The sequence below is a fragment of the Chrysochloris asiatica genome, unplaced genomic scaffold (assembly GCF_000296735.1).
Source record: "Chrysochloris asiatica unplaced genomic scaffold, ChrAsi1.0 scaffold00140, whole genome shotgun sequence".
In the NCBI taxonomy this organism is placed as follows: domain Eukaryota; kingdom Metazoa; phylum Chordata; class Mammalia; order Afrosoricida; family Chrysochloridae; genus Chrysochloris; species Chrysochloris asiatica.
In genome coordinates this window covers 7,547,261-7,573,798 of record NW_006408658.1, presented here as the reverse complement: position 1 = coordinate 7,573,798, position 26,538 = coordinate 7,547,261, and the positions used below count along the sequence as shown (strand labels likewise).

Below are 26,538 nucleotides of genomic sequence, written 5' to 3'. Positions count from 1 at the left end.
CTGACTATGATGAGGTCCCAGAGGAGGGGCCTAGGGCCCCAGCCAGCGTGATGACCACAAAGGTGGGGCAGACAGGACAGTGGTTAGGGGTTTGGTCTGTCTCTCTGCCTATTGAGAGGAAGAGAGGGCTACCCAGCTCCTTTTCAGATCCTGGGGGCTCAGGGGTTACTCCAGGGCCCCCGTGCTGATGGCCACCAATGTGGGCAGCTGTTTCCTAGGAGGGCTCCCCTTCCATCTTCACTGTCTGGTCAAATAGAGGTCAGGGGTCAAGTATAACCCCAGAACTCTACCCTGGGGATCTGGGAGCTCTGGCCTGTGGCTGGTTGTGTATGCCCTTCCCCTGTGTTTTAAGCACATCTGTCTGAAAGTGTCTGTCCATCTCTCTGGTTGAATGTCCCTGTTTCACTTTTTGTTTTCCTATGTCACCATTTCTCTGCGTGTCTTGTCTCTATCCTGAGTCCCTTTCTTGACACCTTTGTCTTTCTTTTTATCTCTGTCCTACGTATGTGTCAGCCACTGATACCCTCAGTCCCTGGGGTCCTGTCTCTCTGGGGGGTGGGGGTATCACTGTGTGGCCTTCAATGCTGGTGGGGCGGGAGGTATGTGAGGAAACAGACATAGAAGTGCTGAGTTGTCTGGGTTGGAGATGGAATGGACAGAGGGAGTGTGATCTGGGACTTGAGGGGAAACGTGACGCTGAGCTGGTTTTGGGGGGACAGGAGGAACCCCCACTGAGCCAAGTCCCACGGGCAGTGAGAGTGGCCAGTCTGCTGAGTGAGGGGGAGGAGCTGTCAGGGGACGAACAAGGGGATGAGGATGAGGATGAGCACGCTTATGAAGGTGTCCCCAAGTGAGTATTCACTCTTTCTGTGTGACCCACCCAGCCCAGTCACTGCCCTCCCATCTCCTCGACCCCTACTCCATGGGAGTCCCTGCCCTGGTCCCTAGAATGACCAGGCACACTCCCACCCCCTCCTCCCCACCGTACCCTAATTCTCTCTCCTTTTCCCCTAGTGGTGGGTGGCACACTGGCAGCCTGAGCTTACCGCACCTGCCCAGTGGTCCCCTGATTCCTGAGCTCCTGCCACACTCCATGGACGGGCTGCCTGGGGGTCCCACCCCCATCACACCAGTCATCAAGGCTGGCTGGCTGGACAAGAACCCACCACAGGGGTGAGTGAAGCCTGTTGGGTCCTGCTGGTGGTCTGCATGGGGGTGGGCAATACCCAGAGTACTGATATATATCATGGCTCCAAAAACTGGAGGAACCAGGTCTCCATCCAGGCAGAATATAACTGTGCTTGAATTTGAAAGCCAGACTTTATGTCTGACTTCAGTTGGGGGACCATTTAGAATTATCTCTGCCTTGACCTGAATGTTCTGGACCCATGTGTGGCTGTCAGAGGGGGCGGGGGTGATCCTGGACCCTCTCCCCTCACCCGCAGTCCTCTGCTCTGCCTTCCCTTTGTTTAGATCTTATATCTATCAGAAGCGATGGGTGAGACTGGATGCTGAGTACCTACAATACTTTGATAGTAACAAGGTGAGACCCACTTTGGTCCCTGGCCTGACCTGAGCCTAGCCCTACACTGACCCCCCAAACCTGGATCCTGGTAGAGTCCTTCCATTGATGAGTCCCGATGACTCTCCCAGTCTGACTCCTTGAACTGTGTCTTCCCAGCCCCTTGGCCAATGGCAGATCATGGTCAGGTCAGCGTTGGAGCTGCCTGTAACCACCTGAGAGAAATAGGGCTGCAAACCTTCATTTCAACGGAGGTTGAGGGGAGCTGGAGGGACTGGGGCTCTGGAGGCCTTATCCCCGCACCTCCGCTAAAACCCTACTCTTGTTCCCTAGGATGCTTACTCCAAGCGCTTCGTCCCTGTGGCCTGCATCTCCCGCGTGGCTGCCATTGGGGACCAGAAGTTGGAAGTGATCACTAATAACCGGACTTTTGTCTTCCGGGCGGAGAGTGATGGTGGGGAGCGAGGGAGGGGAGGATTATGGAGGGAGAGAAGAACTGGCAGTGTGGCCAGAGGAGAGAGAAGGGAACCAGAATGCATCTGTCCCTTCCCAACACCCTCCCTGCACACCCAAAACAGAGTTCTGGCTCTGAGGTGGGGGGAGAGGGGCACATCCTCTGACAGGCTGTGTACTTGAGACAATCCCTGAGCCCTTGAAAACCAGGCTCAGAGTAGTGAAATGACTTGCCCAGTGTACGTGGCTCCACTGGGACTGGAGTTGAGCTTGTCCAAGTTGGGGGAACTCAGGAAGAGTAATAGGTGGGGTCAGTCTGGGTGGGCTTCCTGATGGAGGTGTTGCCCAAGAAGCCTGGGGCCAGGGGACCCTGAAGGACTTCTAGTCAGAGCTCAGGCTCACTGCCTGTCTTTTGCTCACAGCTGAGCGGAAGGAGTGGATTCAGGCCCTGCAGCAGGCTGTGGCTGACCAGCGTGCCCGGGCCCGGCTGTCTAGCGCCTGTCCACTGGGAGTTCTGAGCCCAGAGCCACCTGACCGCTCCGGCAGCCTGGAGCTACGTGGCTTCAAGAGTAAACTGTATGTGGCCGTGGTCGGGGACAAAGTGCAGCTGTACAAGAATCTGGAGGTGTGAAGGGGTCCACTGGTCACCAAATCCCCTCTCCTTCTTATTGACCTGTTTCCTCCACCCTGCCCTTTGCCCACCTGGCCCCTCATCCCCACTGTGTGCACACCCTGGGTTTAGGCCCTTTTCCCTTTCCCTCTTCCCCTCCTTGTACTAAACCCAGCCCCTTGTCTGCCTACTTCTCACCACTGATTCTGACCCTGTCTCCTACCTGGTCCCTGAACATTGACCCCTCTCCCCATCTCTGGCCTCATACCCACTGCCTCTGTGGTCCATGAGTCCAGGCCCATGTACATGGTCAGATTCCTGAGCCTGCCCCTATCTCCTTCCTGGGTTCTTTCTAGTTCCTAGGTACCACCTCCACCTGCTCCCAACCTTGAATCCTGCCCCCTCCAAACCCCACCTTTACTTCTCTCACCCCTCCCCACTTATCGTCCAGGAATACCACCTGGGCATTGGTATCACCTTCATCGACATGAGTGTGGGCAACGTGAAGGAAGTGGACCGGCGCAGCTTTGACCTCACTACACCCTACCGCATCTTCAGGTTAGTCCTACCCTCCACACATCTGCATCCTCTCCCACTCCCACATTTCCTGCTGGCATAACTCTCTTCACAGCCCTGTTCCATCTGACTGGTTCTTCACATTCACACATACCTGCTCTGACCTCCCGCTCTAAGACGTCTCACTCCATGCCCCCTTTCCTGCCTCACCTCTCAAAGTCATCCATACTGACTTTCTGTACCAGGTGTTCCCCTGCTCCTGCCTGCCCCGACTACCTCAGAAGTGCCCTCGTCATCAAATGCCACTACTCCCGGCTTTGTGGGACCTGGTCTGGATGCTCCTGAGCCTCCAAGATTCCATGTCCTGTAGGCGGCTTCTGATCTCTGCTGTCCCTCATGAGCATCTGTCTCTGTCCTCTGCCATCTCCCTGGCAGGCCTTACCCACTGGCAGGCCTTCAGCTACCCCCTCTGAGGCATATGCAGTGCCACATGGGTTCAAGTCCTGGGTCCACCATTTACCAACTGGGTAACCTGGACAAATCACTTAGCCTCCCTGTACTTTAGTTTCCTACTCTGTGAAGTCAGAACACAGTAATCTTTGTAAAGCTGTTGTTTGACAGTATGTAGTAACTGCTCAGTGTAACGTCAGCATCTCCACCATCCTAGCCCAGATAGCTGTCTCCAGCAAGATTTTTCTTCTAAGCTCAAAACCTGCGTGTCTAACAACTGTGTGGACATTTCCCCCTCTTGACTCCCTCCCCGGCTCACTGCCCCTCCCAGGCCCCATTCTATCCATGGAGGTCCTGCTTCTCCTACTCAGTCCTGTGCAGACCCAGCACTACACTTGTCTTGCCTCCATCACATCTCTCACCTCAGTGTTTTCCCATGCATTTGCCCCTATACCATTTTGGCCCAGGGCTGTGGACTCTATGGTCCAGGGTTCCTGCTTCTTCACCCTTGGCTGCCCATTGGAAGCCCTTCAGCCTTGTCTTTTATGACTCTGCTCTTTTACACATTCTGTTCCCTCTGTCCAGAACTCCCTTCCACCTCTCCACTTGGTGTGTCCTCCTTACCAGTCAAGCCCTAGCACAGGTATCATTTCCTCCCAGAAGCCTTCTCTACTCCCTGGGCTGGGTCAGAGTTCCTCAGCCTCCCCTGACCCCCTAGCTCCCATACATTTCTCAGGATTTTGACTATCGCTGCTCCTGTTTGTGATGGCCTTCCCACCAGACCCATGATACCTTCCTCTTCTGATCACAAGCTCTCAACACCTTGTCTCTCCCCACCACTTTATCCTTGTGCTGCCCCCAAATCCCTCTTGAGTCCTTTCCCACCAGCCCCGCCACTCTTGTGTCCCCAGCTTCTTGGCTGAGTCAGAGCTGGAGAAGGAACAGTGGCTAGAGGCCATGCAGGGAGCCATTGCTGAAGCCTTGTCCACTTCAGAGGTGGCTGAACGCATCTGGGCTGCCGCCCACAACAGGTTCTGTGCCGACTGTGGAGCTGCCCAACCTGACTGGGCCTCCATCAACCTCTGTGTTGTCATCTGCAAGCGCTGTGCAGGTGTGTGTGTGTTTGGGGGGGGTGGGCAGGGTAACATGACAGGGATAGTTTGTTAGGAGGGCAGGTGGCCTGTCTGGCTGGAAGTGAAGACAGTTATCAGAAGAGCCACCATTCCTCATAAAGTTCCTCCTGTATGCTAAGCCTTTCCCACTGTGATTAACTGTCAGTCCTCCTTTCACAACATTCCATTTCCCACATTATGAGTAGGGAAACTGAGGCACAGAGCAAGAGTGCCTTGTTGGGGTCTCCTGGAAAATGAATGAGTCTGTATTTCAATCCAGGCCTATTGTGGCCCAGTGCCTCTGTCACATCAGAAGAGTCGGGAAGTGAAGTAGGAGGGACTGGCCTACAGAGTGGGAGCTGGTGTCTTGTCTTGTGAGGGATAGGGGGAAATGGCTGCTTGTCCGGGGAAACACTCTTTGAGAAGTGACATTTGAATAGCATGGAGCCAGTCATGCAGAGGTGGAGAAAAAGCCCAGTGAGTGCAAAGGCCCTGAGGCAGGACTGAGCATGGCTATTAGATGGAGGAGAGGTGGAGGGTTGAGGAGATGCTGGGAGTCTTGGCTTGAGAAGAGATCAGAGAGAGCAGGAGGAGGCAGGTAAGGAATTTAGTTCTAGTTCTGGGGAGCTACTGGGAAGTGTAAAGCAGGGATTTGAAGTGAAGGGGATTTGCATTTTAAAGAGATTACTCTAGTGGGTGGGTGGGTGTGAGTGAGTGAGAGTGAGCTCATAGACAAATGTGCATGTGCGGTGGCCCCGGCAGGTCTGTTAGGAACCACGGAGGGTCTGCTGCCCACCTGGTTTGAACCTGATGGGGCTCAGTCCTGTGGCACAGGAGTGCCTGGCTGGGTTTTGTAAAAGGTGGAGGTCCAGGCATGGAGCTGCAGCATGGGTCCTATCTGTCCCTGGATGGGCTCTGGGGGTATTGGAAGGCCTAGAACAAACCCCAAGTCTGGCCCTTTGTCTGCAGGGGAACACCGTGGCCTGGGCGCTGCCATCTCCAAGGTGCGGAGCCTGAAGATGGACAGGAAGGTGTGGACAGAAACACTCATTCAGGTAAGCTCTCCCCAATTGCTACCTGTACCTGAGATTTGCCCCATTCAGCTGCTACCTAGGTCTTCCAAATCCATAGCCCCTAGCTAGAGACTTTGGGGATAATCTAGTGGTTGGGGATTTTGGAAAAGCTGATTTTTGGTAGTTGGCAAAGTGGCCTGCAATGATTTTACAATTATAAAGGGTTGTTAAAAAAAAAAATGTTCATTTAAAATTCCATTATCTTTCAAGTGTATTTTCCATGAGCTTTTTGAAGCCTCCTTGTGTGTCCTGCAAAGCCTCGAATATTTATTGTTTGGCCCTTTCTGACAAGAATTTGCTGACTCTTTATCCAAAGTCCAACTCCCATCTCATTGTAGAGATATAGAAACTGAGGCACTAGACAGGTCTGTCATCTGTCTGCAGTTTCCTCGCAAATCCGTATTGGGCCCTCCCACTTCCTGTCTGGCCTACAACCTTCTCCCCTTCCTTGTATACCCCTCAGGACCTCTTATCCTTCCTTCATTTCATGTGTACTCACAGGTGTTTTTCAGTAGATGCATTTTAGGATACACAAATACATATGCACTTATGCTTGAATACTTGGGTTTCCAGTTACCAGTATGTGTGGTAATTACAGGAAGAACATGTGATAGGAATCTGGACCCAGGAACCTACAAGGGCATTCCTGCTGGACCCATCAGACTTCAGACTTCAGAGCAGTTTGGGTATCACCTTCATTGCCTAGGTTCTCACTCTGTTAAGTGCTAGGGGATTTGCTTACAATAATTGCCCAGCAGAACAAGTTTGTGAATTACAATTAGAATTCCCAGTTTACAGATGAGGACATAGAGCCCCAGAGAGAGAAAATGGCTTGGCCCAAGGTCAGAGTGAGTCAAGGGCAAAGCAGAAGGCAGGGCTAGACCTCCTTTGTTCTCTGCTCTTACCCCAGCATCCTGCACAGGGTGTGACAAAGAGGCAAAGTGGGGGGCTCAGGAAATGGTTATGGAAAAAGCAATCTGTACAATGAATGAATGAATAAGCCAGTTCCCCAAATGTTAGACCCTTGGGCTCCCCAAGAATCTGTCCCCACCTCTTCCAGAGAGGAATGTCAGGGACAGGAAATGTTTCCAGAACATCCCAGTCTACCCCGTTGGCTGACAGAACACTCCCCAGCTGTGATAGCTTCAGGAATTCAGAGTTCCAGATGTGGGACTGGGTAGAGCAACAGCAAGCCTCCCTCCCCATCCCCCAACCAGGCGCCAGGCCTGGGGTAACCACCTGTCAGACTGTCTGCCTTTGTCTTGTCACTGAGCTGAGTCCAGGGCTGGTGGGAGGAGCACCCAGGACCACTCCAGGCCAAGCTGCCCCTCATTGGGAAAGTGGGCTGATGGCTTGGCTCTTCCAGTCCCTTGCCTGACACCTCAGAAACCAAGATTTTGCCTGGCACAGGCTCTTGGTCATAGATTGTTCCTCTAACCTCTTGTCCATGTCTGTAGCTTTTCTTACAGCTGGGCAATGGTGCTGGGAACAGATTCTGGGCAGCAAATGTGCCCCCCAGTGAGGCCCTGCAGCCCAGCAGCAGCCCTGGTGCCCGACGGCACCACTTGCAAGCCAAGTATCGTGAGGGCAAGTACCGCCGCTACCACCCGCTCTTTGGCAACCAGGAGGAGCTGGACAAGGTCAGGGCACTGTGCCTCTGGGGCCCCTGAAACAGCCCCCTTTGTCCCTCACAGTCAGGGATCCTTGAAACCACTGGTTGGGACCTCTTTTCTTGCCTGCCAACCCTGTTTTTTACCCCATCTGAACACATCCCTTCCACCAGCTCAGAGTGTTGGCATGTGGGGAAACTGAGGCTCAAAGAATAGAGGGACAGAGTAGGAAAGAGCCAGGCCTAACCTCTGGGCCAAGACCACACCCCCAGCATCTGTCTGCCTCTTCCATACTCCCCTTCTCCCCGCCTCCCCATCATTCCTGATTCTTCTGTCTCCTGCACCCTGTCTTGCTGCTTCTGAGTCCTGCCAAAAGGAGTGAACTCAATGGAGATGCTATTTCCTGTCAGGCTCATGAAAACCAGCTGGGCTGCTCTGACCCACCCCACCCTACCCCCCTCACCTCACGAGGAGGGCCCCAGGCCTTGACAGGCGAGGAGCCAAGCCTTGGGCCCTGATCTAACTGGGCCTGTTCTGGAGGCAGGGGGATGCCATTTATGACCCCTGGCCAAGCCTTCAGCCCCACCCCCAAACAACTCCACCCAAGAAGGCTCCCTCCAGCTAGAACCCCAGTGGGGAGCAGGCCTCCACCTCCCAAGAACCCAAGCCTCCAGCCCCTGGCCCAGTACAGCCCAGTCTAGCCCGCCAGCCAGGAGGGCGGTGGCTCCCATTGGCTGAAAGGACTGGGCAAGCAGCAAGGAATTCAAATGTGGGAGGAATTAGCTACAAAGCCCCCACCCCCCACCCCTCCACAAGGCAGAAGGAGTTTGAGATCTTCTGGAGAGCTGGCTGGGCAGCGCTCTTGGGGTCAGCAGCAGAGATGAGGCCTGGGCAGCTGGGACCCCAGCCTCTGCTAGACAGCTCCTGACCACCCTCCATCCCCTGGACCTTTCTCTTCCTCCTCATCCCTGTTTGTCTTCCTCCCTGTTCTCTCTCTGCTTGAGGATAGGCCCCCACAGACCTGGGTGGCCCCTTCCTCTTCCCCAGCCTCTCCTCCCCCTCTCCCCCATTGTCTGCTGCCCCTTCACTCTCTTCCCCTCCCCTCAGGCCCTCTGTGCCACAGTCACCACCGCAGACCTGGCTGAGACCCAGGCGCTCCTGGGCTGTGGGGCTGGGGTCAGCTGCTTCTCAGGAGACCCTGAGGCCCCCACACCCCTGGATCTTGCTGAGCAGGCAGGGCAGACACTGCAGATGGAATTCCTTCGGAATAACCGGAGCACAGGTGAGTGGCCAGTGGGACTGCCCATGACAGGGAATGGGGCCCCCTGAGTCAGCGGCTGGTTTACATGCTGTTCTAAAGCTGGAGTTGCAGCTCTGTGAGGGTCCCTGATACCATGGTAGCAGTGACTACTGTGGGTGTGTTAGAGATATTGTCACATTTGGTGTCCCTTTCTGACTTGCAGTGTGGATAACCCTGGGTGGTGTCCCTGTGCCAGCATCTCTGAGCTCCTGGGAATGCTTTCTTGCACCTGGGGATATGAGGGCGGAGGTGTTTGTACCTGTGCAGAATGTGTCTGTGTTGCTGTGTGGGGTGGGGTGGTGATTCCCTGTGTGTGGGGTGACCCATCTCAGCAGCCCTATCCACTGCTCTACCTGGGGTGGAACTCAATTGCAGACTGGGGCCCTGTTGGCTCCCATTTTCAGGGTGGGTGAGGAGAGTGAGTGGTGCTGGTTTCAGCCAGGCCTGGCCTCTGGGGCCATATCCCAGGACTAAGGGTGGAGCTCCATGGCTGTGGCTCTGGGCTTGGGGCCACGGGTGGGTAGGGCGCGCGGGGTTGGAGTGAGCCCAGGTGTCCGGGGAGACACAGGAGACCACCCAGCTGGCTTGGGCTTGGGAGGGCAGGACCGCCTCATTGCTGACTGCTGGGAGCCAGGATGCTTCTGTGAGCTTCTGATCATCTGGGAGGCCCCCTCAGTCCAGGACTTAGTATCTTCATCCTAGTGTGCGTGGCCCTTTGCCTCCAACAGGAAGAATTGGGTGGACTGGGGAATCAGGGAGGATTTTTGGAAGGGCAAGTACTAGGGTTGAGTCTTGGGATGGGGTGGAATATCCACAGATGGAAATGGTGTTAGGCAAACCCTTGGAGGTAGCTGTGAGTGGTTGAGGGTACTGGTCAGGGAGCTGGGGCTGGGGACTAGAAGCCTGGGTGGCCAGCCTAGGTAAGGCAGGCATGACCAGCTGCTCCGTCCTCCCGCTCCACAGAGGTACCTCGCCTGGACTCATTGAGGCCCCTGGAGAAGCAGTACTCAGTTGTCCTGCCCACTGTGAGCCACAGCGGCTTCCTCTACAAGACCGCTTCTGCTGGCAAGCTACTGCAAGATCGTCGTGCCCGGGAAGGTGGGTGCTGGGCCAGACCCCACCCTGGACCATGACATCTGGCATGGCTACAGGGCTAGCCAAGGCGGGTGGACCCTCCAAAGTGGCAGAGTCCCCTTGGAGGGCTTTGTGGAAATAGTCCTGGTATATATACATGGTGGTGGCGGTGGTGGTTATGTGTCACTGAGTCAGTTCTGACTCATAGCGACTTTGCATAAGAGTTCCAAGGCTGTACATCTTTATGGAAGCAGAAAGCCTTATCTTTCTCCCGTGGAGGAACTGGGAGATACTAACTGCTGGCCTTGCAGTTAGCAGCCAGCTCGTAATCCACTATCCTACCAGGGCTCCTCTAGTATACAGTAGGTGCTCAATAAATGGACTAACTCAGGGTGGGGCAGGGCCCCTGACACGTCAGGACAGGTCATTACAGTGTTTCCTGTAGATTAATGAAGGCTTTATGGAACCTTTATTGGATGTGGAAAATCCCGGTGTGGCACTGTAGGATGAGCACTGGACTGCTGACTATAAGGTTGGCAGTTCAAATCCACCAGCCATTCCTTGGAAACTCTATACAGAGTCACTATGAGTCAGAACCAGCCTGATAACACTTCAGCAACAACTGGATTTGAACCCTGTGCTTGGCATCTGTTATCAGGGACCTGGGGATGATAAGAAGTTTGAGGACTATGCTTATAACTCATGCCTCCCCTGATCTCGGCCCTCTAGTGCTCCTTAACTCTGGGTAGAACCCGAAGTTCTAATTCTTACCACATACCACGTGACCACACAGCTGCCTCCTTGCCCCATTGTCTCCCCTCGTTCGCTCTGCTCCAGCTTCCCAGCCTCCTTGCTCCTTTGCAGACATGCTGTAACCACTTCCACCAGGACGTGTACACTTGCTCTTCCCTCTGCCCCAAATGCTTTTCCCCAAATAACAGTATGGTTAGTCCCTCACTTCAGTCAGGTCTCACTTCCTGACCACCTTATCCAAAGCAGCACCTAGTACCCTCTCTCCTTACCCTACTTCTCCTTCACACTACTAATCTGACATTGGTTTGTCTGTGCATACCCGTTGATCCTCTGCACCCCACTAGAATATGAGCTCCTCTTGGTCTTCCTGTAGCCCAGAACCTGGAACAGTCCACAGTGGGCACATGGCAGATGTCTGTAGTGTTGGCCTTCCTGGAGGGAGCCCAGCCTTGGAGGAAGGCCCACAGAGGGCAGCGTCATACCCTCATAGGCAGGATGAGAGGTGGTGTGTCCACCATGGGAGCATTGTCAAGGGCATTGTTCACTGTCCCTGGGGTGCTGCCCCTGGTTTACCTCCTGCCTCATAATGTCATTAATGTAACCATCTGAGTCATGATTTTTGCCTTGGGTGCCAGGAAGCTCTGAGCCGGTGTGAAGCTCAGTGCATGGCCTGGATGTTCTATTCTTTTTCTGGTCCAGATTGCCATTTCTGTTTCTGTTATGAGATCTTATCAGTCTCTTCAGAGCCACTATGGTAGGAGGCAGGGTACAGAGCTGTGAGTACTGCTGCCCAAAGTGGGAGAGGCCCAGAGAGGGCCATGGAAGGCTTCCTGGGGCATTGGATTGGCCATGAAGAATAAGAAAAACACAGACAAGGGTGCTGGTGGAGGGAACAGAGTCAACAACAGCTGGGAGAGTGGGTGTGCCCTGGAGTGGTCAGAGGTGACTGAAGAGGGAATGGAGCAGACCTGTGCAGGGTCTCAAGTGCCAGGCTTTGTCTTGAGGGCAAAGGGAAGTCACAGGAGCATTTTGCATGGAGAAAAAATTTCAGTCTCAATTTTAACTTGAAGACTTGAATCTTGGGAGATGGTGGCGGCTGGGAGACTAGTGAGGAGGCCACTGCAGAGTCCTGGAGACAGGATGATGTGTGGGTTGGGTTATGGTCGTGGGCTGCAGAGAAGAAGATGGATTTGGGGGGCATTTGCTCATTAGAATGAAGAGGGCGTAGGGTCTCAGGTGGGATGTGAGGGACCAGGAAGGATGCAGAGGTGGTTTTCTGGTGAGGGTAGAGGGTAGGCTTCAACATGGCTTCCCTCCTCAACTTATCCTCAGAGTTCAGCCGACGCTGGTGTGTCCTTAGCGACGGAATCCTGAGCTACTACGAGAATGAGCGAACAGTGGCACCCAACGGGGAGATTCGGGCCAGTGAGATTGTGTGCCTGGCAGTGCCCCCTCCTGATACACACGGGTGAGCATCTCTGGGCAGAATCCCAAGCTGAAAGGCCCATGCCCACATTTAGGAGGCAGGGATACAGACCCAGAGAGGGTAGGCCATCCCTAGGATCATAGCAAGCTAGGTCTGTACAAGAGCTGAAGCAGGCCCCAGCTCAGAGCTTTCCCACTACCTCTTAGATAGCCATGGGAAGTGCAGGCAAGAGGGCAGTGTGATAGGGGTGGACAGTATGGCCTTGAGTTCTAGCCTTGTATCTACAGCTTTGAGCACACCTTTGAGGTTTACACGGAGGGAGAGCGGCTGTACCTATTTGGACTGGAAAGTGCGGAGCTGGCTCGTGAATGGGTCAAGTGCATTGCTAAGGTGGGTCTGCGTTAACAGGTGGGGCTTGGGGAAAACCTGAAGGGTCTAGGGTGGTAAAGCCTCGTGACCGGTACTCCCCCATCTGATAGAGCAGGGACTGGGTGGAGGGCAGCATACACACAGTGGGCTTCTCAGGCCAAGGATCTGACCTCATCTGGAGTCCTGGAGCAGGAGACTTAGCTCTGGGAAGAAGGTCTGTAGGCTTTAAACTCACATAATAAACGTTTACTAATGAGTGAGGGTCACAGCCATCTTGGGATGAATAACGCTGCCTTCAGAGAGAGTGAGCCCTTTGCCCCTGAAGGATTTTATAAGCAAGGGCTGGAGGGAAGAGGCAGAGAGGCTGCAGAGGAAAGCTCTGCCCTAGGGATGAGAGTCAGAAACCCTGACTCTTGTTCCTTGTCCATATTGTTCCACCTCTGAGAGGACCAGTTTTCAGAACCCTGGGGACTCTGATGAAGGAGTCCTGGCCTCTGTCCCTCAGTAGCTCCTGAGCTGATGGATAGACAGATGAGGGCTAGACAGCAATAACAGTGTACGCTATGCTACAGCAGAGGTCAAGGATATTTGGGGGCTGTGGTGGCCCAGAAATCGGGCACTCTTGATGGCTTCTGGAAAGGTTTCCAGAGGAGGACACATCTAAGGGATGTGTAGAGGAAGGATAGAGCTCTCACCAGATAGCAGTGGGGCAGGGTCCACTGTGCTGGGTTCTACCCTGAGGCAAGAGAAGAGGGGACTGCCAGGTGGGAAAGAGAGCACTCAGCCAGAGGCTCAGGAGCTGGGGTGTGGTGGCTGAAGCATTCTTCTCTGTCCTCCTCCCCTCTCCCATCCTCCTCCCCAGGCATTTGCACCACCTCTGGCTGAGGAGCTTCTGTCCAGGGATTTTGACCGACTTGGACGCCTACCCTACAAAGCTGGCTTGAGCCTACAACGGACCCAGGAGGGCTGGTTCTCTCTCATTGGCTCCCAGCTTCACGCCATCTTTCCAGAGGGACCCTGTGAGGAGCCGCTGCAGCTACGAAAACTGCAGGAGCTTTGTACGTGGAGCCAGACCCAGACCCCTAGCCCCTCTCTGGAAGTCTGTACTCTATCCCAGCCTAGCCAGAAGGAGCCAGCCTGCCCTTTCCTGCTCTCCTCTGTCCCTTGGGTGCTTCTCAATGACCACATATGTTGGTGGGTGGGTCCCAGGAGTCTGTGTGCCCAGAACCTCATGAGGGGAGCAGGTTGGGGACTGTGAACAAGGTCTGGGCCTTACCCTGGTCCGGCTCCTCCACAGCCATCCAAGGGGACAGCGAGAACCAGGTGCTGGTGCTGGTGGAGCGAAGGAGGTGAGCCACGGCCTCGTCAAGGGGCTCTAGAAGCTGGAGGAGGGTGGAGCTGAGGCAGCCCTGTGGTGACTTACTACCCTGGCCCAGGACGCTGTACATCCAGGGGGAGCGGCGGCTGGACTTCATGGGCTGGCTGGGGGCCATCCAGAAAGCAGCAGCAAGTTTGGGAGACACTCTGTCAGAGCAGCAACTTGGGGACTCAGACATCCCTGTGATAATCTACCGCTGTGTGGACTACATCACTCAGTGTGGTGAGTCCTTCCCCAGGTGTGATGGCCCTGCCCCCGGGACGTAGATTCCACCTCTCTCAGGGAGACCTTTACCATCTGCTCCAGAATCTAAGTCTCCAGGTTCCCAGGATCCCTCTGAAAGCAGTGTCCTCACCCCAAGCTGGGCAATGCCTTCTGCCCACATTTTTGGCCCTGCTCCCAAGCTTAGCCCTGTACATTCCCAGGCCTGACCTCCGAGGGCATCTACCGCAAGTGTGGACAGACTTCAAAGACCCAGCGACTCCTGGAGAGCCTGCGGCAGGATGCACGCTCTGTGCGCCTCAAGGAGGGCGAACAGCATGTGGACGATGTTTCGTCGGCACTCAAGCGCTTCCTGCGGGACCTGCCAGATGGGCTCTTTACTCGTGTTCAGCGCCTAGCCTGGCTGGAGGCCTCAGGTGGACCCTGCAGCCCATGCCCTCCTGGTTTATAGTCCCCTCAGACATCAGGATTCCCTCCCCTTCTGGGTCATGCATTTGAGCCAGGCAATCCCCAGCAGATGGATGCCAGCACCGTCCCCCTTCGCTGCTTCTCATTCCGTTGTCTCTCCTGCACAGAACTAGGGCCCCCAGTAGAGAGTCCCTACCCTTGCTGTGTCTGACCTGCTGTGACTTGGAGAGCGGCAGGGGAACTTTCACTGAACATGAGAGGCAGAGCAGCCAGAGCGTGGGACAGGGCTGGTGGTTACAGTGTGGTTCCTGACTGGTCTTTCTCCCCTGACCCAGAGATGGAGGATGAGGAGGATAAAGTCTCTAGGTACCAAGAGCTTCTGGCACAGCTGCCCCCAGTCAACCGTGCGACTGTGAAGGCCCTTATCAGCCACCTGTACTGGTGAGAAGCGGTCCCATTATGAGGCTCTGGGGGACTATGTGGAGAAGAGTCCTCTTTCAGCCTGGCATGCTGCTCTTCCCTCCCCTGAGAACTAGGTAGACCTTGGATCTGAGCACTGACTTACTGGCTGGGTCTACTCTGATCTTGGATTCATTGTCTTGAAACTTCCTTCCTACAGGGCGGGAAAGTAGAGGAGGTTTCCGCTTGGGGCTAAGGTACCTGGCATGCTTCCCAACTTCCCTGCCCTACTCCTTGCCGGGACTGAAGACAAAACCAGAAAGACTGCCCTTTTGCCTCAGTTAGTGGTCCACTCTGACTAGGACCTTCCTTGGCCTCACTCCAGTGGCCAGTCTTGGACCTGTCAGAAATTGGAAAGGTCTAGGGGCAATGTTCTGGACCAGACTCCTCAAAGCCTACCCCCTACCTTGTCCAGCGTCCAGTGCTTCTCAGACACGAACCAGATGAACACGCACAACCTGGCTATTGTATTTGGGCCCACGCTTTTCCAGACAGATGGACAGGACTACAAGGCTGGCCGTGTGGTAGAAGACCTCATCAGCCACTATGTGGTGGTGTTTAATGTGCGTCCCCAGCCAGTGGGCAGGGAGGGCAGGACTGAGGTTCCAGGGTGACAGTGACCATCCAACCCTGTCCCTTTTTCCTCCTCAGGTGGACGAGGAGGAGCTGAGGAAACAGCGGGAGGAGATCACTGCCATTGTGAAAATGCGTGTAGCTGGCACTGCCAGTGGGACCCAGGTGAAGGCCTAGGCCTAGGGTAGTGGGGTGCCCATGTGCTGCTCCCAAGGCCTCCAGCTGATCCCTGTCTCCCCACAGCATGCTGGTGACTTCATCTGCACCGTGTACCTGGAGGAAAAGGCAGCGGAGACAGAACAACATATTAAGGTGGGGGACAGGAACCAAGGCTGGGGAAGGCACAGATAGATGGAGGGCATCTGTCTCAAGGAGAATCTGGGGTTTGGAACTTTTATTTTCCCTTTCTCCCCACCCAACTGATCAGGACCACTCAGAGACACCGTAGGACTCCAGAGGACCCTGAGGGGCTGGGCTTAAGCACTGAATCACGTGGCAGGGTTATGGCAGATCTTCCCCTTCCTTGGTCTCTGCAGGTTCCAGCATCCATGACAGCTGAGGAGCTCACCCTGGAGATCCTGGACCGTAGGAATGTGGGCATTAGGGAGAAGGACTATTGGACCTGCTTTGAGGTCAACGAGAGAGAGGAGGCAGGTGAGTAACCCACTGGAGTTGGTGCAGGACATGGTGGTGGGGAAGAGGAGGGTTTAATGATGACTTCCACTCTGACCAAAGCTGTGATGTCAGTGATGGTGGTGACAGTAATGTGGCTGATAAGAGGATAATAAAGGGGGTAGATGGCGTTTGCTGTGAAGATGTGACAATGAGAATGGCATTGCTTCAAAGGAAGATGGTACTGAGTTTGATAATGGAGTTGTGACACCAGGGTCATGGGTGGTGGTGTTGGATGGTGGTAGATAGTGGGTGAGGGTGATGGTGGTGTGAGCTGAATATAGTGGTGAAGGTTGGGGAGTGATTGTGATCATGCATTTTATGATGAAGCATGGTCTTGATGATAGTGGAAAATGAGGGTGTATCTGTTCAATTTTTTTGAACCATTATGTGTTGAGTGCCAGGCTCTGGGCTGGGGATACAAGCATACAATCAATCCCTGTTCTCATGAAGGTTCCAGTCCGACCTGAGATAGGGATGTTAATCTGGATCACACCAGTAAACATACAACTACAGCTGCTGTGAAGGAAAGGTTCATAGTGCCCCTGGAGCTTATAACAGGGCCTCCGATTTAAGATCCCCAGAGCTAGAATTTAAGGAAGACTTGGGGCTGCTGAGTGAAGAAGAGGGATTAGTGCTCCTAGGCAGTAGGAAAATATGGGCACATCTTTCAGGGCGCTTGAATTAAAGAGCAGAGATGGGGTGGAACTGGAGATAGAGGTAGAAAGGGCTGTGCAGGGCCTTAACAACACTGCAAGGCTATTGGAGGGTCACAACAGGGGAGAGATTGGGATTTTGCTGCAGGGTGGAGGGAAGTAGGGAAGATGGGGGATGAGAGCACACTGGTCCAAGGTGAAGATAGTAAGTAACTTGGACCATGTTCACAGCATGGAGGTGGGCAGAAACAGAGATTTGAGATGTAGGAGGTGAGATGAAGGAGAGGTTTGTTTCTGGCTTCAGCTGCCTGGTGGGTGAGGGTGCCGTTTGCCCTGACTGGGGACACAGGAAGATCACAGGCTTGGCTTTGAACATGTTGAGTTTGAGCAGTTTGGGTCAAGGCATGGGAAAGGTGGCCATGATGATGCTGGTGTGTGGTATTGCTGGGGAGTAGTGAGGGTGGATGTGACAGTGGATGTTGTGGGGGTGTGTAGTGTGACGGGCCATCATCACATCGTCTCTGTGACTGTGTGTGTGATCTCTCCCCAGAGCGCCCCCTGCATTTTGCAGAAAAGGTGCTGCCTATTCTGCACGGACTGGGCACAGACAGCTACCTGGTGGTGAAGAAGTACCAATCCATGGAAGCCATGATGCTGTACCTGGGTAGGTGGAGTCTGCAGGGCCAGTACAGAACCTGGTGGTACCAGAAGTACTCAGCAGACAGGCGTCTACAGGGGCTGGGGACAATTCTGAAGCCCTGCCCAAAGCATCTGGATGTGTGGATAGCAATTGGTGCAGCCCTGTCCACTCCAGTCTCTCCCCCCCACCCCACCCCCAGCCAGTCGTGTAGGTGACACCAAGCATGGCATGATGAAGTTCCGTGAGGACCGCAGCCTCCTGGGCCTGGGCCTGCCTTCTGGTGGCTTCCATGATCGCTACTTCATCCTCAACAGCAGCTGCCTACGGCTCTTCAAGGAGGTCCGGGTATGTGGCCTATCCTGGGTACCCACACCCCTTTGTGCGCTCAGACACCCATGCACACACATCCCCATTGGCCTGCAGGTGAAATATCCTGGAGAAACCTATCCTCCTAAGTCTTCTGTTGTGGCCCTGGATGGCCCTGTGTGGCCACTGTGCTGTGCCCTGTGGACCCACTAGGTCTTGGCACCAGATGCCATCACAGCACACAAATACCAGGGAGTTTCAGAAAGTTTGTGGACAAATGCAATTACAAGAAAATGAAAATTTTCCACAAACTTTTTGATATCCCCTGATACATTGTCTCCTGGGACTATGCCACTGTACCCACAAGAACGTGGTTCATGGCGACAACCCCTGAGCTGTGGCTTGGCATGCTTTGTCACTTTCCAGGATATACCCCACCTAGTCCCCACTCCATGTCCACTATGAATGCATGCCACATCCATCCTGAAACACACAGTACACTCCCCGTCTTTGGCACATATCCACCGTGCCCCACCATTCACCACTGCACACACTGTCCTGGCTCTGGACCTGGGACTCCTTCTTCCGTAACCCTCATCCTCTATCAAACAGAGCCAGAGGCCATGGAGCGGGGCCCCTGAGACTGTGAGTAGCTGTGGGTCGACTTCCAAGTGAGCCAGGTGGGATCCCGGGGACATGACCAGGGCTCCCAGCTGCTTCCAGGCATGGTTTCCTGCCCTCTGTGAGTCACCAGGGCCTCCCACTCTGGGGTCTGGGGCCTAGGCTCCTGCTTGTCATCCCTACCCTTGTCCCAGTACCCTGCCCCTAAGATATGGTTCCCACCAATGAAATGCTTCATGGGACTCGGCTGTGGAACCAGCAGTGGAGGCCACCTAGGTCTAAGTTAGAGATCTCATCCTTAACTCCTTTCAACCTGGAGCCACTGTCTCTCTAACCTCGGAGAGTGCTACAGGACTATCAGAATATCTCCAGTAGTGTCCTGACCCTACAATGCCAGGGTGAGATCGCAGAGGCCTGTGGGATACTCCTCACCTGTGGTAGGAGTTCCGTCTACAGCCTCTCTGACTGGCTGCCCAGCCCTTGTTTGTACATCCCTGGGGAAGACGAACTTATCCATCCGTCTTTCAGGACTGCCCTGTCCTTAGAGGGAGACTTATGCCTGGGAGATGGCCCCAGCTGGTCTCAGGGGCCTAAGGGCAAAGAGGCCCCTGCAGAGAGGGCAGCAGAGCCCAGGACTCCAAGTCCAGTGGTCTAGTCTGAGCTCCTGCAGCTGCCCTGCCCGTGTGTACAGTCCCTCCCTTCCCCTCCTGTCTCCTGAGGACTTCTGAACAGGCCTGGCTGCAGTGACGGAGCAAGGCAGATAAGACAAGGACCCTCGCCTCACTTTCTTTGCATCTTAAAACCCCAAACCCACTGCCATTGAGTCAATTCTGAGTCCTAGTGACTGTATATAGGGTCCCAGAGACTGTAAATCTTTATAGGAGCAACAGCTTCATCTTTCTCCTGAGGAGCAGCTGGTGGGTTTGAACTGCTGACCTCGTGGTTAATCTTTGCATATGATACCTCTCTTAATGTAACTTGCCTTCTGTTTACCCTTATGAGGAATACTTCCCTATCTCCCCTCCCTCTCAGATCACATCTGGACTCCTGGGCCTTGGAGCCTGCCTGCTTCTCTAGTCAGCCCCCTCTTAGTTCTGGGATGTTCTCCCCAGTCCCTCTCTCTGGGGTGTTTGGCCCCAGAAAGCAGAGTAAGACCAGCAGTGTGTGCAGAGGGGAGGGAAGGTGGCAGATGTGCTCATCTCAGTGTGGAGGGGAGAAGGCAAGAACTAGAGAAAGGAACCAATCCTTTGCTGTCTAGCCAGGCATGGTGCCAATCCTGTGCTGTCATGGTGCCAGGCCTTTCCTGTACTGGCTCATGGAATCCTCACTGTGGTTCCATGCGGGAGGGTATTCTCCCCATTTCACAGGTGAGAAAACAGGCTTTGAGTGACTTTGCCAAGGCCATCTCTAAGGGATAAGCCAGGATTTAAACCCAGGTTTGTTAGCACTGGAGCCCAGGCTTTGTAGCCTTTTAATGAAGTCTCAGGACTCAAGCATGGCGGGGCTGCTTGTTGTTGTTGTTATTATGTGTTGTCAAATCGATTCCAACCCATAATGACCCTCTATAAAGTTTCCGAGGAGCAGCTGATGAGCTTGAACTGCCATTTGTAGTTCAAGCCAACTTTGCAGTCCAGCGCATTAACCTGCAGCGCCACACTGGGAGTCCAGGTGGGGCTGGTGGTGCCAGGTAAATGGTGTTCTCCACAACCCAGAGATGCACAGTGCCTCTGGCCCAACAGGAGCCCCTGGAAAGTGTGTTTTGCCTACTAGTGGTGGTGGTGGTTATGTGCCATGGAGTCGGTTCCGACTCATAGCGACCCTTACAGGGTTTCCGAGGCTGTAAATCTTTACGGGAGCAGAAAGCCTCACTTTTCTCACGCGGAGCGGATAGTGGTTTCGAACTGCTGACCTTAAGGTTCATAGCCCAATTCTTAATCATTACGCTACCAGAGCTCCTTAGGTAACAGTAATTCTGATACTTCTTGGTTTATGGGCAACAGGACAGCAGGATATTTAAAGTTGGGACAATCCCAGACAATTCAGAACATGTCACCATCCAAGCCTCCTGGTGGTGGGGGAGGTGTCTTCTCATGTAAAGACCCTGAGACACCTGAGGAAGGTATATTCTAGGCAGATGGTCCTTGAGCTGAAGGTGAACTTCTTTCTCTGCTAGTGACCTCAGAGATGCTGGAGACATATGCTATTTGATTAGAAATGAAGCTCTTGGGGATCAAAGGAGATTGTTTACTCCCATCATGTGCATGCCCTTGGAGCCTGAGGAAGTAGAAGGCTGGGCCTTGTTTATTCAAATTCTTAGGAGCCACAGTCTGATTCAAATTCTTCAATTCCCTCAGCTCTGACTTTAGCCTGCATTCCTCACACCCACTGCCTCCGTTCTTCCACTCTGCGGTCACTTTATTCCTTGCTTCTCATTCCTGTCCTTCCACACCTACAGTCTGATTTCTTCCAAGTCCGCAGCCCACTTTTCATCCCTTAGCCTGATTCATCCCATACCTGCAGCCCGGTTTTCCCTAGTCTGTCTTGTCATGGCCTAAGCCTTGGGTTTTCCAGGCCTATTGCCTGATTTCTTTCCCCTTCCCACCATTTCTTTAGCCAGCAGTCCGAGTTTCTTATGGCTCTCTGCCTGCCTTTGCCTGGATTGCACACTGGTCTCTTCCTTGTTGAGGTCTCCCTAACCCTTGTTTCTCCCACATCAGCAACCTAACTTCCTTTCCCTGGGGGGCACAGATGGTTAAGCACTGGACTACTAACTGAAAGGTTGACAGTTCAAAAGTAAGGGCCTAGCAATTTGATTCAGAAAGGTCACAGCCTTGAAAACTCCCTGGGGGCAGTCGCCATGAGTTCAGAATTGCTTGGACAGCAGCAACTTCCAACAGAGTGAAGCAAGGTGAAAGAGTCCGTGATGGCGCCTCCAAACCCCAGCCTTCCCTGGGTAGCCCTTCTTTTATGACATCCCAGGGATGTCCACCAATTCCTGAAAGTCTTTTGACGTCCCTTGGGCATACTCCTGGTCCCCTATTTTAGCCCCTGCCCAGGAGCCATGCCTGGGGGTGGCTGGAAGCAATGGTGGGGAAAGGGTGGGGGTGGCTCAATCTTGAACCCAGTTTTGGTTGTAAGTGTGGCCTCCTCTGCTGTTCACCCTAGCACCCCTGCTGGCTCCAGGGTGTAAGGGAGGACTTGGAGCACATGACTCCTAGAGCAGGAAGAAGGCTCATTCACTTGACCTCCAACCAACCTCTTCCTGTAGGGTCACTGCTCCCATCACCCTGCCTCTATGCCACATGTTCCTCCCAAGCCCAGACCCATATGCAGAGGCGGGGCCAGAGGCCAGCACATCCGTGATCTGGTGCCCCTCCCCGGTATATTGGTCTCTTGCTTCCTAACCTAGACGTTGGGAATTTCTTCCATTGGTCTACTGACCGGCCACTCTACTTCAACATGTAAGGTATTAGTCACCTTCTTGTGGAACCAAAACGTAACTGCTGACCCCACCACAACCGTCAGTGTTCACACAGTCAACCCTGGAGCTCCTGTGGGGTGGGCGAGTAAAGAATGAATAACTGGAGAGCAATGTAAATTCAAGCAGCTAAGCAAGGCACTCAAATCACACATGCTTGTTCCAGCTGGGTGCCCAAGGATTATATGCAACAGTTTTCGCTCCACAGTGATCTGATTCAGGCCGATTCGATATGTCGTTGATGTAGGAGGGGTCAGGACTCACAGCTCTGGAGTGGCTGCTGGGAACTGAGGGTTGGCTGTCTGGTGCTGCTACTGGAAGGGGTGGCACCCCAGGGAGGGAGGCCTGAGTGTCTGGGGCTGGAAGCTAGATGGTGAGCAGGAAGGGCTTTGCCAGGAAGACTTCCAGGAGGAGGTGCCTTGGTTTGGGATGCAGAGCTGGGGCTAGGAGTGGGAGGAGGGAAATCTGAAATCACACTCCCTCTGACCTCCCCTACCCTAGAGTCACCGGCCTGAGAAGGAGTGGCCCATCAAGAGCCTCAAAGTCTACCTAGGAGTGAAGAAGAAACTCCGGCCACCCACCTGGTGAGCTGGACTTGGGACGAGGGGAGACTAAGAGCCAGTATCCTCTAGTGCAGTGATTCTAGGTGTGGTCCCCAGACCAGCAGCATCAGTATCACCGGGAGACATATTAGAAACATTTCCCAGGTACCACCCCAGACCTACTGACTCTGTGAGTCTGGAAGTGGGACCTGGCAATCCCTGATGCTCGCTGAAGTTTGAGAGCCACTGATTGAAATCCTGTCACTTGACTAGCCCCTAGCTCTGGGACCTTGCCGTGCTTCAGTTCCCGCATCCGTAAGATAGGGAAAATAATGGTACACCTGTTTGAAAGGATGGCTGTAGGTTTTTAGAAAGTGAAAAGTGGAACCCAGCCACGTTTGTGTTAATTGCAGTCTGCAGACTTGGTTTTCGATACTTTCCCTCTTGTCGGTTGGCTGTGAGTGACTTTCTGGAACTAGAGTAGGCCTAAGGTCAGGTGAAGCTTGGAGTTGGAATGGGTCTTGGATGGGCAGTAAGGGCCTGGGGAACTAATGGGGACTGTAAGAGAAAGAGGCAGTGGTCCGGATGTGCCGTACTGGTGAGAAGGCCCTGCACTCTGCCTCCGGCTCCAGCCCAGCTACTGGGTTCTGTCTAGGGAACTTGGGCTTTGAGGCCTCAGCAAGCTGTCAGGTGACCTGTCACTCCCATCCTTTACAGCTGGGGCTTTACAGTGGTGCATGAAACAGAGAAACACGAGAAGCAACAGTGGTGAGCGAGGTTCTCACCCCGAGACTGGGCTGAGGAGAGCGGGTCACAAGTTCCCCTTGACTGGGTCCCATCACTGCCCAGACCAGTGCCTGTCCCAAGACCCTGGGCTGGAGGGATGGGCAGGAGTCCCTCCTCTGTTGGGTCCCTGGCAGCATCCAGACCTGTGCTCCACCCCACAGGTACCTGTGCTGTGACACGCAGATGGAGCTCCGGGAGTGGTTTGCCACCTTCCTGTTTGTTCAGGTACCAGGTGTGGGTTGCGGGGTGGGGTCCTGGGTAGGCTTCCATTATGGAACAATGGGTGTGTTTGGGTTTTCGCTAGTCACACCATCCACTCCTCACAGAGATTTTTTAGTTGACTTTTACATCATTTGTTTATTATCCACTCAATAAATCCTTCGTGGTGCCTCCTCTGATCTAGCCTTGAGCCAGACAGACAAAAGACTGAGAGGCTGCAGACCCAGGCCCTGCCTTCAGGGTGCCCCCCACATGGAGAGGAAAACAGACCTAAGAGTGTGGTCTAATGTAATCAGTGCTCTGGGCATGGGGAAGCCCAGGGACTCTGACTTGGTGGAGGGTAGGAGTGGGGGGCTGAGTCTTTGGGGGTGAGGGAGACCTCATTAAGCAAAGAGGTAGGGAAAAGCTTTTAGGCAGAGAGGACAGTTTAAGCAAAGGCATGACACTTGGAAGAGAACTACAGATTGTTCTGTGGAGCTTAAAGCAAGCAGCAAGGAGTGCAGGGAGTCCGGAGTAAAATCTTGAAGAGCTTTCAAGGCCATGCCAAGGAGGCTGAACTTGACCAATGGGCAGATGGGGTCCCCACAGAGTTGGATTCAGGCTTGAGTCTGACTAGGCTCATTCTAGATATGGTGTCAGGGGACAATGGACTGAAGGACAGAGCGCCTGGCTTAGGTTTTTAAAAGGCCTAAGGTTTTTCAATGAGATTCCAAAATTGTTTAGGGAAAGGGGAGAGAAAATGTACCCGACCTTGGGCTGAGTTCTTTACTGTGACTAAGTTCTTTTATCCAAAGCTTCTGGGTGGTCTGGATCTAAAGGGGACATAGAGTGTTCTGCAGTTCTGGGTTTCTGATCAAAGGAAGCACAGCCCTGCTTGTCTCGAAATGTTTTCTCCCTGCTGCCTTTTGGAAAGGAGGCTGTTTGGTGGATGCTCAGATGGGAGCTGTTGAGTATCATAACTGGGCTATGTTTTGCCAGGAATGTAGTCATGTTCTCCTAACAGCTGCTTCTCATATTGTTGGAGATCAAAGTTGAGGGTGTCACCTCAGGTCAGAGCTTGAAGGCATTTCTGAGAAGGCTGGGTGGGTCTGGTACTGAGAGACTGGCCCAGCGCCCATCCTCTCCCCTGCGCCCCAGCATGACGGCCTAGTGTGGCCCTCGGAACCTTCACGTGTGTCTCGGGTGGTGCCTGAGGTCCGGCTGGGCAGCGTATCACTGATACCCCTGCGTGGCAGTGAGAATGAGATGCGTCGGAGCGTGGCCGCCTTTACCTCGGACCCCCTGTCTGTGAGTGAACCTCTATGCCTGTGGTTAGGAGGGTAGGATCTGGCATTTTGGCTGATTTGAGCACTCCACCACGGGGAATGGCAAGTGGCTCTGGAAACTTCAGAGGGCTGAGCCCCCTGAGCCTTCACAAACTGCTTATGGGATCTGGGTATTCTGTCTTCCCACAGCTCCTTCGGAATACCTGAGCACAGAAGTTAGCCCCTGGTGCTGGGACTCTGCTACTGTGAAGCCTGCTTTCCTGTCCAGACAGCCCTCAGACCCTGGGCTCCTGGTGTCCGCCAGTAGAGGGCATGACGAAGCCACTCCTCTCACATCCCAGCCCTGACTCAGCTTGGGATTCCCTGATGGCCAGGGGGCAGCAGGGTCTACCTGGGGAGGAACCGTACAGGCTCTGTCCAGGGGCTTGTCCTTCTGGCCTGCCTACCTAGCCCCAGGATCACCCTCCCTGAGTTTGTGGAGCTGGAGAGATGACTGTAGATCAGGAACTCTGGAAAACCTGGAACCTCTCTGGAAGGGAGCCCCCTCTCCCTGCCATGAACTCCAGGACAGCAAACAGTGGGTGGTCCGAAATAGCAGTCAGCTGGGTTGGGAAACTCTTGGGTGAGCTCCTAAAGGGCAAAGAGTTGGACTTTGGAGCTTCAGCTCCTTCTCCCCCCACTTACACTTCACTGGGCTGACTGGGAGGGCCCAGGCTGCCCAATGTCCCTTCCCCACTTTTTGATAATATAAATATATCTGTATATTTTACCCCATGGTGCTGAGGCCTGTGATTGGTTGAGGGGATCAGGTATCTTGGGGTGGGTGGTCTGGAGACCCAGAAGTGAGTGCCTAGTGCCCCAAAGCCGGGAACCTAGGTTCCATTCTCACTGGGCCTGCGCTATTGACTCTCCCTGACCTTGGCAGAACCTTATCCTCCTCTGCAGCCAGGGTGGGGAATGCTAGTCTAGCCCCCTTCATTACCAACCATGATTCCCATCAGGACAGTACCAGCTGGATCCTAGCCCCAGTCCCTGCTTTGGTCTGAGTCTGAGCCAGGGCCTAGGTGTGTCAGTGTGGGTGGCTCAGGCAGACCCTCAGCCACCACTGCTGGAGACCTGAGGTCACAGAATTATAGAAGCTGTATTCAGTTAAATTAGGATGAAAGGCCTCCAGGTCCCCTGGGCCTTGTATACCCCTTCAGGGGTGCGTGCTGTCGTGTACCAGAAAGCTGCCCGTGCTGGGCACTGCCTGGCTGTCTCCAGGAGACCAGGCCTTGGCAAGCAGGGGTGATAATGAGCTACTCGGACTTGGCTTTGGGACTTCCTGGGAAGGTGCCAGACACTATGTTCCCACCTCTGCATAGAGCCTCATTACTGGCCTCTCTCCAGGGGCTCAGCAGGCAAACTGACTGACCACTTGTCCCTGACCTCAGCCAGTGGGGTTGGGCAAGAGGGCAGAGGATGGACCAGATGACCTCTGACTTATGAATTGGGCTCCATGGAGAGTCCTGTCAGAATGGAACCCTAGGTTCCTGTCTTTGGGCAGAGGGGGGGGTAATGCCAGGAGACTGGAACGAGTTGCCTGAGCTCCACTGGTCACCTTCACAGGCTGGGGAAAAGTCCCTTGAATGTGCCACCTCTTGTCCCTCCATGGCTGGGCTGCTCTTGGCCAGAGTGACAGATCAAACATCTTTCCATTTCACCTCCAGTCAGAACAGGACTGGAATTTCTCGCTGACTTGAACCTTGGACTGACCATCCGTAGGACCCGAAGAGTAGGTGGGGTGGGACTGTCCTCTAAGAGGCTAGGGATGCAACACTGTCCACTCCCCACTTCCAAGCTGCCAGTATCACTGCCTGGACTCAGGAATTGGCTGCAGTATCTGCACTGGGCCACTAGGGGGCAGCCATAGGCAGCTTTGCATTGCTGGTCCCAGAAGAGTCTGGAGGGTCTCAGTGCCGCCAGGGGTGAGATGGGACCTGTACTCCATTTGCCTCTAGTCTGGAGATATTCTGGACAACAGCACCGTGCTAGAACAGGCCTAG

General features: G+C 54.1%; 1 protein-coding gene across 1 annotated transcript; it reads left to right on the top strand.

Moving 5' to 3' along the window:
• Nucleotides 1-26,538, top strand: ARAP1 (ArfGAP with RhoGAP domain, ankyrin repeat and PH domain 1). The gene is made up of 29 exons (XM_006870387.1): nt 1-62; nt 720-850; nt 1,015-1,173; nt 1,474-1,543; nt 1,856-1,976; nt 2,398-2,600; nt 3,037-3,143; nt 4,463-4,662; nt 5,633-5,718; nt 8,454-8,628; nt 9,610-9,744; nt 11,806-11,941; nt 12,187-12,289; nt 13,131-13,326; nt 13,566-13,617; nt 13,705-13,868; nt 14,072-14,284; nt 14,612-14,717; nt 15,151-15,298; nt 15,387-15,473; nt 15,552-15,620; nt 15,845-15,962; nt 17,187-17,300; nt 17,476-17,621; nt 22,183-22,265; nt 22,941-22,991; nt 23,171-23,234; nt 24,366-24,515; nt 26,494-26,538. Exons 1-29 carry the CDS (start codon nt 51-53, stop codon nt 26,536-26,538), a joined length of 3,444 nt encoding a protein of 1,147 aa, XP_006870449.1. The 5' UTR covers nt 1-50.